Source organism: Dermacentor andersoni, chromosome 2 (genome assembly GCF_023375885.2).
Source record: "Dermacentor andersoni chromosome 2, qqDerAnde1_hic_scaffold, whole genome shotgun sequence".
In the NCBI taxonomy this organism is placed as follows: Eukaryota; Metazoa; Arthropoda; class Arachnida; order Ixodida; family Ixodidae; genus Dermacentor; species Dermacentor andersoni.
In genome coordinates this window covers 3808319-3818027 of record NC_092815.1, presented here as the reverse complement: position 1 = coordinate 3818027, position 9709 = coordinate 3808319, and the positions used below count along the sequence as shown (strand labels likewise).

Below are 9709 nucleotides of genomic sequence, written 5' to 3'. Positions count from 1 at the left end.
CGTCGTTTTCGGTTGACACGGGGAACGGGAAAGCGCGTCGGCATCGGTGTGACGGCGGCCAGACCTGTAGACAATGCGCACGTTGAAATCTTGCAACCGCAAAGCCCAGCGAGCTAATCGACCTGAGGGGTCCTTCAATGTGGACAGCCAACAAACTGCATGGTGGTCTGTAATCCCATCGATGGGGCGGCCATAGAGGTAGGGTCGAAATTTACCAAGTGCCTAGATTATGGCCAAACATTTATTCTTTGTAACGGAATAATTCTTCTCGGCTATGGTGAGGGTGCGGCTTGCGTATGCAACCATGTACTCGTCGAATCCAGATTTGCGCTGCGCGGGCGCTGTGCCGAGTCCAACACCACTGGCGTCGGTGCGTACTTCGGTCGGAGCTGTCGAGTCCAAGTGACGCAGTAGTGGCGGCAAGGTCAGTAGACGACGTGACTCTTGGAAGGCATCGTCACAGGTGGACGACCAGGCGTAATCGTTCAAGTCGCTCCGTAGAAGCTGATTCAAGGGAGTGGTGATGGACGAAAAATTTCAAATGAAGCGGCGAAAGCAAGAATACAGGCTAAGGAAGCTGCGAAGTTCTCTTACGGAGGAAGGTTTGGGAAAATCAGCCACCCGCCGTGGTTTCTCAGTGGCTGTGGTGTTCGGCTGCTGAGCACGAGGTCGCGGGATCGAATCCCGGCCGCGGCGGCCGCATTTCGATGGGGGCGAAATGCGAAACACCCGTGTACTTAGATTTAGGTGCACGTTAAAGAACCCCAGGTGGTCGAAATTTCCGGAGTGCTCCACTACGGCGTGCCTCATAATCAGAAAGTTGTTTTGGCACGTAAAACCCCATATATTTTTTTTTAAATCAGCAAATGCACGGAGCTTGGCGGCGTCAGCGAGAACACCGTGTTTAGATTATACATGCCCAAGGATGGTGGGCTGACTTACGCCAAAGTGCCATTTCTTCAGGTTGAGCCGAAGGCCGGCGGCAGTTAGTCGCTGTAACACTTCCTCCAGCCTACAGAGGCGGGTGGGAAAATCAGGCAAAAGAAATAACTACATCACCTCATAGATATCTGAAGGCTGAATGACGCCGCACTTGAGCATGTCAGTTACTTGGTCATCGATAACACGGCGCTCTGTCGCGGATACACGATATGGTCTTTGTCGCAGTGGCGCACTGGTACCCGTGTCGATGCGATGACAAACAGTTGACGTGCGGCCCAAGGAAACATGCGGGCAGTCTAAAGACGAACGCAACTTGTCGAGAAGGCGTAGAAGCTGGGCGCGTTGAGAAACAGTCAACGTGTCGGCGATGGAGCTATGTAAAACATCGGGCGAAGTCGGCTCCTGCGTGGGGTTACAGGTCACTCCGGCCCCCTCATGAGTGGCGATGGAATCAGTTGGCGTGTCAATGACGGCAGCAGGGTCGACACACTGGGCACGGCCAACGCATTCCCCACGAAGCAAAGTCCGGACAATCGGCTGGCGAAGAGAAGCCTGCTGACGCCGGCATGAACGTCCAATAGAGCGAAAGGCAGCGGGGAACATTTGCGACGAGCGAAAATTGTAGATGGCGTAAAAAGTGCGCTGGCATCAGCAACAACGTTGGATGACACTATGGCAAGGGCAGACATGTGTGGGGGAATTGTAACGTCTTCGGCAACAAACACTTTATCTTCAGGTTCACGAGCGTCAAGGAGTGGAGCATGACACAGAGTTTGAAATTCCACCTCAGCACGAGAACGGTCAATGACGGCATTATTAGCGGAAAGGAAGTCCCAGCCGAAAATAAGATCGTGGAAACAAGAACACTGGACCAAAAATTCGACGATGTGGAGGAGCGCAGTCACGTGGTGTTCGCCATATTTCGCAGGATTTATTTATCAGTCAGAAAAAAATAGTACGCAATCAGTGTCACTGAAAATACCGCAGTTAGATGTCCCATGGCTGTGCCTACAAATGTCTCATTGACACTTTGGTAATTATGATAGTGCGTCACGAGTCAGAGAATTGATTACATTTACCTAATAAATCTCTAAGCACTAGGCTTGCCCCAAGTAACACATTAGTTTTTTAAAATTTTGTTGTATGACAGTTGGTTTGGACACCCTGTATATATTTATGACCTCTACATGGAAATGACGATGTTTTCATCTTTGATAAATGTTGTAAATTATGAAAAGTATTTGTTAATGAGTTGTTAGCTTTGTTAACTGCAAAGAGAAGCGACACTGAGACACATATCATTCACGTGCCTTTTATGCGCGAATAATAAAACATTGCCGAAGGAGTCGCTAAAGTCTGCAGTTTTTTTTTTTTCAGAATCAAAAAAGCACGCAAAGCGTTTTGAAGTGAGCTGAACATACAGCAACATATTCATTCTCTGGGCATAAGCTATCCATACCTTTAGAAACAATTGTTAATTGGCTACCTCGGTCTCTTTAAATATATTATAAACTATGTCCTGTGTATATATTTAAATACATTATGTATGTGCATGGTGTTTACAGTGAAAATTTAAAACGATGTTGAAGTGAGAAAATACGGGTGACTCAGCCGCCGCTGTTACTTCTAATGCACTTGCTCTCATATTGTCAGGATTTGTAGAAATAAAGCAAAGGATGAATAAAATCCATGCATTCCCGCGCCAACAATGATGCAGTAGCTGTTAGCCACAATAAAATTTTACGTGAGAAGGTTGAGGCAAGTCAAAAAAAACCTCAAATGATGTGGGTGACAGAACTCTGACCATGACACGTTAGGTGGGTGGGGGGCATTGGCATCGCCAGGGGGGCTGAGCCCCCCCTCCCTCTCCCCGCCCCCGAAGAACTCCGGAGGGAGCTCGGGCCCCGGAGCCCTCCCCACTCCCACCCGCAGTCGGCGCCTATGTTGTAAATGCTAAATGCTAAGCTCAACCATTAATAATGTAGCTTCTTAAGCTTACCAGTTTTCTTAATTAGATATATTTCGCACCACGCATATCACTAATTGAAAGATGATAAGAATTTAGTAGCATACGTGGCAAGCTTTTACTGCCATTTAATTAATAATTAACTGGAATGAATTTTTTTAAGTCATACCCATCGAGGGAAAAAAAATTGAAACATTTTGCGGTCTGACCATTTTTTTTTTTTTTAGCGAGGATTGAAGCGACCGAGAGGCTCGACTTTTAGTTAGTTGCAACTACATGACATCCAACAGATAATGAATTCAGGCAAACCATACGGCAGTTCTTTTAATTGAATTCCAGAAATAACGAAAATAGAAATTAAAGTGGTGGATTAGTCAACTTGCTGTCATTAGCAGTCGAGCCCACATGTTCCGCATTATGCGACTGCGATATGAAGCGGTGACTATATCCCCTTCGCCCACAACAAATGTCTTGGGAATTTGTGCATGTGTAATAAATCGGACCCTATAGATATATTTGAACCCCTCTGATTCTTGTCGATAATTTCTCTCGTCTTAATGTCACGAGGTGCCATAGGAGAGTTAATTGGCCCGAGAGCTGCTTTCGAAGCAGGTCACATAACGCGGGTTTAAATCATGTTCCACATCCGCCGTAATGGCTGAGAGTGAGTGGCGCCGGCCTACACTAGGAAGTAGAAGCCTCTAGGCATATAGGCGGGTAACAATGTAGTCTTGCCTGTACGTTCCGCACAGCCGGTTGGCGCACTCCTGAAGACCGACTAGGTGAACAAAACTTTCGACAAGTTGCTTCACATCCTTGGACGGCACACCGCGCAGCCGAGCGAACAGGTGGAGGAACTCGAAGGCCGTCAGGCTTTCGAGCAGCCCGCCGTACTGCATACAATAGCCTAGCCTCGACTGCCACTGCACGGAACAGAACAGTCGACAAGATCGTGAGACCTGCCATCGCACGACGGCGCACATGCCGCCTCATGCACATGCGTGGCGCAGCTCAGGCTAGGTCACCATTCTATATCCCTGCAGAGGAAACGGAACATTTCTAATTCCTCTTGGCTTATTCTCATGCACAAAAGAACATTTAGTCGAGCGACTAGGGAGAACAAACTTTAAAAGGCACGAGCAATATTCATGAACGCCAAGAACTACGACACAGGTAGTTGTCGTCCGCGCTTCCACTTTGGTCTTTTTGCGTCCACGACTTCTGCGCCTTCCATAAGCACGAGTCATGTGCAACTGATACCAACGTGCAGGAGAATTCGTGGTAAACATGGCAGTATTGAGATCTCGATATCAACCAAAGACTCACTTCTTACTCATGTGTAATGTAACAAGGTCTTTAAAGATCAATAAGATTATGTAAATAAAAGTGAAAACAACTGTTGCGTATATTTCAGTTGAACAACACGCAAACGTTCAGGTTGAATGAGTGAAAAAGTTACAAGGGGTAATCAGCTGTGCTACAATATAACTCAAACAGCGCAAATAAGACGTCGATCAGTGTGTGTATTTCTGGATCGGCTGAGCCACTTCGGACTACTATACTTCCCTACGTCCATAAGCTTCGTCTGGGGAACAATGAACCCTCACTTTCCATGCAGTGCGCCGAAAAGTTTCGTATCTCTAGAACGGGACGAGAAAGGCCACGTTGTGTTTGCCTCGCTTTATTGTCCCGTTATATGTGCTGCTTTTGATTAAAAAAGATGTACCAGCTAGCCTAAAAGCAAACTCTTCAAAAGGTTCGTGGCGTTGTGCGGGACAGGGTATGATAAAGCCGGGCTCCTGGCAACAGAGGGATTACCGCGAGGAAGACGTATTTTCGCAGAGAGAGAGAGTATGAGAGTGGCACGAGGTGCCTTCGAAGGAAGGTCACTTTTTCACACCATTGAATTTATTCTTAGGAGCACTCTTTTGCATTATAATGTAACAGCACCAGTAAATAGGTCGTCCCATGCCTTACTGTCATCGACTATAGAGCAGGCATTACCAGTCGCGGCTCTCTGGAGAGAACAAGGTCTCCCATGTAGGCCTCGCCGCTCGTGGGTGGCAGCAGTGCGGTGAGCATCTGAAAGGTGCTCGTCTTTCCAGAGCCGTTGACCCCGAGCAGTCCGAAGCATTGCTGCGACGGGACGCCGAACGACAGGCCCCGCACGGCGCGTAGGGAGCCGTACCTGCGCCACGGGTGGAGATTATAAAGGAGCGCAGATACGCGTCGAGCGGGACATGTTTTTTTTTTTCTCTGGCGTAGCAGACAGCATCTAGGGGACCATAACAACGACCGACACATGCGCCATCGTGTCCGCTGATATTTAACAAGGTTCGATGTACGTGGCACAGTTCCAGATTTCAAGATTTCCGCCAGCAGGGGCAGATATATTTAAATTATGGGGTTTTACGTGCCAAAACCACTTTCTGATTATGAGGCACGCCGTAGTGGAGGACTCCGGAAATTTCGACCACCCGGGGTTCTTTAACGTGCACCTAAATCTAAGTACACGGGTGGTTTCGCATTTCTCCCCCATCGAAATGCGGCCGCCGTGTCCGGGATTCGATCCCGCGACCTCGTGCTCAGCAGCCTAACACCATAGCCACTGAGCAACCACGGCGGGTGCAGATATTTTTCTAGTGGCGTAAATCAGGAGTACACGCGACGTCACTGAGCTCGCGCGAACCACCAAAAAAGCGTTGGCGATAACCGACTCATCCGTCGTCTGCTCCATTTCACGCGTGCGCTCGTGTTCATCGACGCCAGAGGCGGGACACGCGCACTTGCGACACCCCGCCGCGGGTATCGGCATACACGGGTGCAGCCGGTGTGAAAATGGCACCGCCATCTCTACCGTCACATTCTTTTGCTCGTAAGGACGCCGTTTTCATGATGAAAAGCTGGACGAGTCGTAAAAGGAAGCCGCGTTTCATTTCAAGAATGTAAACAGAAAAAAAACAATTGCCTCTTAGGCAGCTGCTGTCAGTCTTGTTACATGAAAGCATCCCTCGCAACCTCGCAAACGTTATGCTATACTTTGCTTAGCTTCTGAAATTGGTGACTACGCTCCTTTAAATTTCCCTTGGCATTTGAAACTAATTTTTACGTTTGGTTGACTTGAATTAACGGTGTGCTGAGGTTGTTGATGATAACCTTATGCGTTGCTCTAAGGGATTGAGAACGTGCTGATGGGCGAGTTGGTTATGCATGATTACACTCTAAGGGAGGCAATGACACTAAGCTGTTTCTTCTTCGGTGGCCCTAAATATCTGGTTTTTCAAAATGTCTTCGAGCAATGCACGTATATCAATAGTGCGCTCGTCCAGTTCACTGTAGGAGAGTCGTATTTTGGACATTGTGGACGCTGTTATGATTGGGGGTTGAATCCCATCGCTCGTGATCCGTTGTCAAGATTGGAGTCGGGCATGAATTAGAAAGTAGCTGGCCCATGCCGTCGTCCAACTTATCCACGCTGAGGACGTTGATGAAGGGAAGGACTGCTTCTCATCGAGAACGAGGAATATGGGTTTATTTACAGTATTTATATCAGTCTAACATGACTGCTTGAGAAAGTACATCAGTCTAACATGACTGCTTGAGAGAGAGTGTCCTGAGCAGCCGCACAACAGCGGTTTTTAAACACTCGGTCCTCTCCCGATACCCATGTGACGGAAACGGCCGTCTAAGCACCGTAGGCGAGTTGACCAGGCACCGTAGGGGAGAACGAGGCACCGTAGGGGCATTTATTCCCCGAACTGCAGCGCGCCAGCCGGCCGCCCATTGTCTGGCGGCTTGGTCGGCACGTGGGAAGGGGTGTCAGTTGAAGTTCCCGCGGCTCAGTAACAATAGTTGGTCCGAGTAATACTTGTTGGGGGGCTAGTTGGTGCATGTTTCCAGAAGAGGGTTATAGCGCCGAAAAAACACAACACACAGCAAGCGAGACGGGACAGGCAACCTCCAACTGTTTATTCACCGCGTATGCGAATGAATATAAGGTCAAACAAAGATGGGTAGCAAGAACCACACATGCGCACGAGGTTTTTACAAAAAGCGGATAAAGATAGGTGAGGTACACACGTATCTCACGCCCGTGTATCTAAAAAGGCAGTTTCATTCTTATAAATGGAGATAGATGGGGCGCTAACACAATCGCTACAGTTTCTTTGAATATAGTAGGCCTCCAACAGTTCACGGGCTGTCTGGTCCTTACTTCTGCTTAAAACCTTTGCTTCTTTCAGCCTTGCCACACACTTAATCTTCCTTTCTTCTCCGCAGGCTTTACAATGATGCGGCAGATGAGATGGCAAGATGACGTCCCCAAAAGCAAAAATAGACCGGTTGTCATCCCGTACACCCATAAGGTAGCGCACAATTTGAAGCATGTAGCGACAAAATATAAGGTTCCTGTGGTTTTTTCTGCCCCAAAGAAACTGGCTGGCTTGTGCGTGAAAACTGATCCCAACATGGTAAAAAAAAAACTGACTGTAAAAAGAGACATGCAGCCCCACTTGTTAAATGTGCCGTGGGTGTCGTATATCAGATACCTCTCACATGTGGAAAGAAGTACATCGGACAAACCGGCCGTTGTATTAATGACCGATTAGCGGAACATAATCGCGATTTAAAAAATGGTACTGGTTCTCATCTGCCGCATCATTGTAAAGCCTGCGGAGAAGAAAGGAAGATTAAGTGTGTGGCAAGGCTGAAAGAAGCAAAGGTTTTAAGCAGAAGTAAGGACCAGACAGCACGTGAACTGTTGGAGGCCTACTATATTCAAAGAAACTGTGGCGATTGTGTTAGCGCCCCATCTATCTCCATTTATAAGAATGAAACTGCCTTTTTAGATACACGGGCGTGAGATACGTGTGTACCTCACCTATCTTTATCCGCTTTTTGTAAAAACCTCGTGCGCATGGGTGGTTCTTGCTACCCATCATTGTTTGACCTTATATTCATTCGCATACGCGGTGAATAAACAGTTGGAAGTTGCGCCTGTCCCGTCTCGCTTGCTGTGTGTTGTGTTTTTTCGGCGCTATAACCCTCTTCTGGAAATAGTTGGTCCGCCGAGCCAGTTTAGTTACAATGGCGACTTCGTCAAACTCGGCTCCAACGACGGAGAGTCGAGGACGTACGTATTGTTGTTCACACACCATCGAATTAGTCACGCCGTAGCTAGAGGTGTGCGGCGACGCTCCCGGAATGTTGCCGCCATAGTCGCAACTGGGCGGCAAAACTTCCACTGCAGCTGGCCGTTCTTAACAACTCGTACGCAGGCACAAAATACCAATGTTGGGTCCAATTATGTGGGAGTTTCCTAAGGATAAAATTTCCAGATCACATTAGGATGTTAACACCCAGAGCCTTGTGGTAACGACGATATTAGGTTAAATAAATACCATTCAGTGGGCCTATTTATCTTTATTGCTGTTCTGGCAAGTGTTACGAGACGACGTGCACGCAGATTTCCCAGACTACTGAGCACGTTCTGAGTTTCCGGCAAATCCGATGGCAGGTATAATCGTAAGCACGCAGGCTGAAAGCAAGCACATTGTGCCGAAAAAAGAAATAACATTATTCTCAATATAAGAGAAGCAGTGCTTTTCGTCTTTGGGTAAGGCAACCTGACGGCATGCGCTTTACGCTCCCCACCGCCGACTTACCCTCACCTCATTATTTTATTCTGTCCTGTTTTAATCGCACATGCCCTCCCCCCTCTCCATTCTTGTTCCCCCTCTACATTGACCCTCTAAAGATTCCTTCTCTCGACGTACTAATAACGACCAAGACATCGAAACCTGTGCGACTAAGTAACAAAACTTCGATTTAAAGAAACGAAATTCCAATCGATTGAACGCGCTATAGTGCAAAACCCATCTCGACTCCAGGGAACACGCAAAGGCATGGAATCTCCGCTGTTTTGTGGCGATAAGCGTTACAACCACTATGGGGGTCGTTGTCGACGCATAGAAGTTTTCTTGCCCATCAGTCCATTGATTTACGCGCGTTGACTACAAAGACATGTGCGGCGCACCATCTTTAAGCTTACACTCAAGTTAGCCTGCGAGATAAATGTTACTGAATCTTCATTTTCACCGGAGATGGCGCCCTCTCGTGGCAAACGAAAAATTCGCGTACGACAAACACACGTGCTCCGAGCGCACGGTCACACGCCGCCATTCGGTGAGCGGTAACTACACTTTTGATCCGTATCCGCTGCGCATAATTGGTTGAAGACGTTTAGGTATTTCAGGGAATCTGAATTGTGAAGCATGATTTAGGAACACCTTTCAGATTTGGTAATTGGAGCCGCATGGCAGAAATAAAGATGAAGCCCCATTTGGAACAGTTACTGAACTACCTGCACAAGGCAGTACGGTAGTGGGCAGGGGCATCGCAGATGGCTGTTTTAAGGAAACGTACATTCGCAACAATATGCAGTGAGCGTTGTGAAAATAGGCTACAATGTATGCTCTTACGTGTGTGGCATGTGCCTGACATCTATGCAGGCGCAGGCATCGTGGAACTGAGAGGCAGGCGTAGTAACTGGCTCCCACCGCCATTACCTTGTGAGGTAAGTACACGAGCGCGCCTCTATTTCGGCTTCAGGCGCCAGCTAGTTTTTATTGCGATAGCAATCATATGGACACTCGAGGCGCATTTCTGCCGTCACGGTCGCCGTGAGATTTCGAATAAAGTCTAAGGGTGGAAAAGCCGTCGCCGCACGCCGTATGCTGTATGTGCGAGTGAAAGAGTGCGAGGGTGAGCCAGCGAACGCGGTTCAATCTTGCGTGCACGAGT

The 9709-nt window shown here is 48.0% G+C and overlaps 1 protein-coding gene across 1 annotated transcript in view; it reads right to left on the bottom strand.

Moving 5' to 3' along the window:
- Window positions 1-2433: 2433 nt before the first annotated feature.
- LOC126542925 (ABC transporter A family member 5-like) overlaps window positions 2434-9709 on the bottom strand; it is a 282490-nt gene continuing 275214 nt past the window's right edge. The window contains exon 10 of the mRNA XM_055077597.1: window positions 2434-3831. Within this exon, the coding sequence (XP_054933572.1) occupies window positions 3816-3831 (16 nt within the window). The 3' untranslated portion in view covers window positions 2434-3815. The remainder of the gene's footprint in view (window positions 3832-9709) is intronic.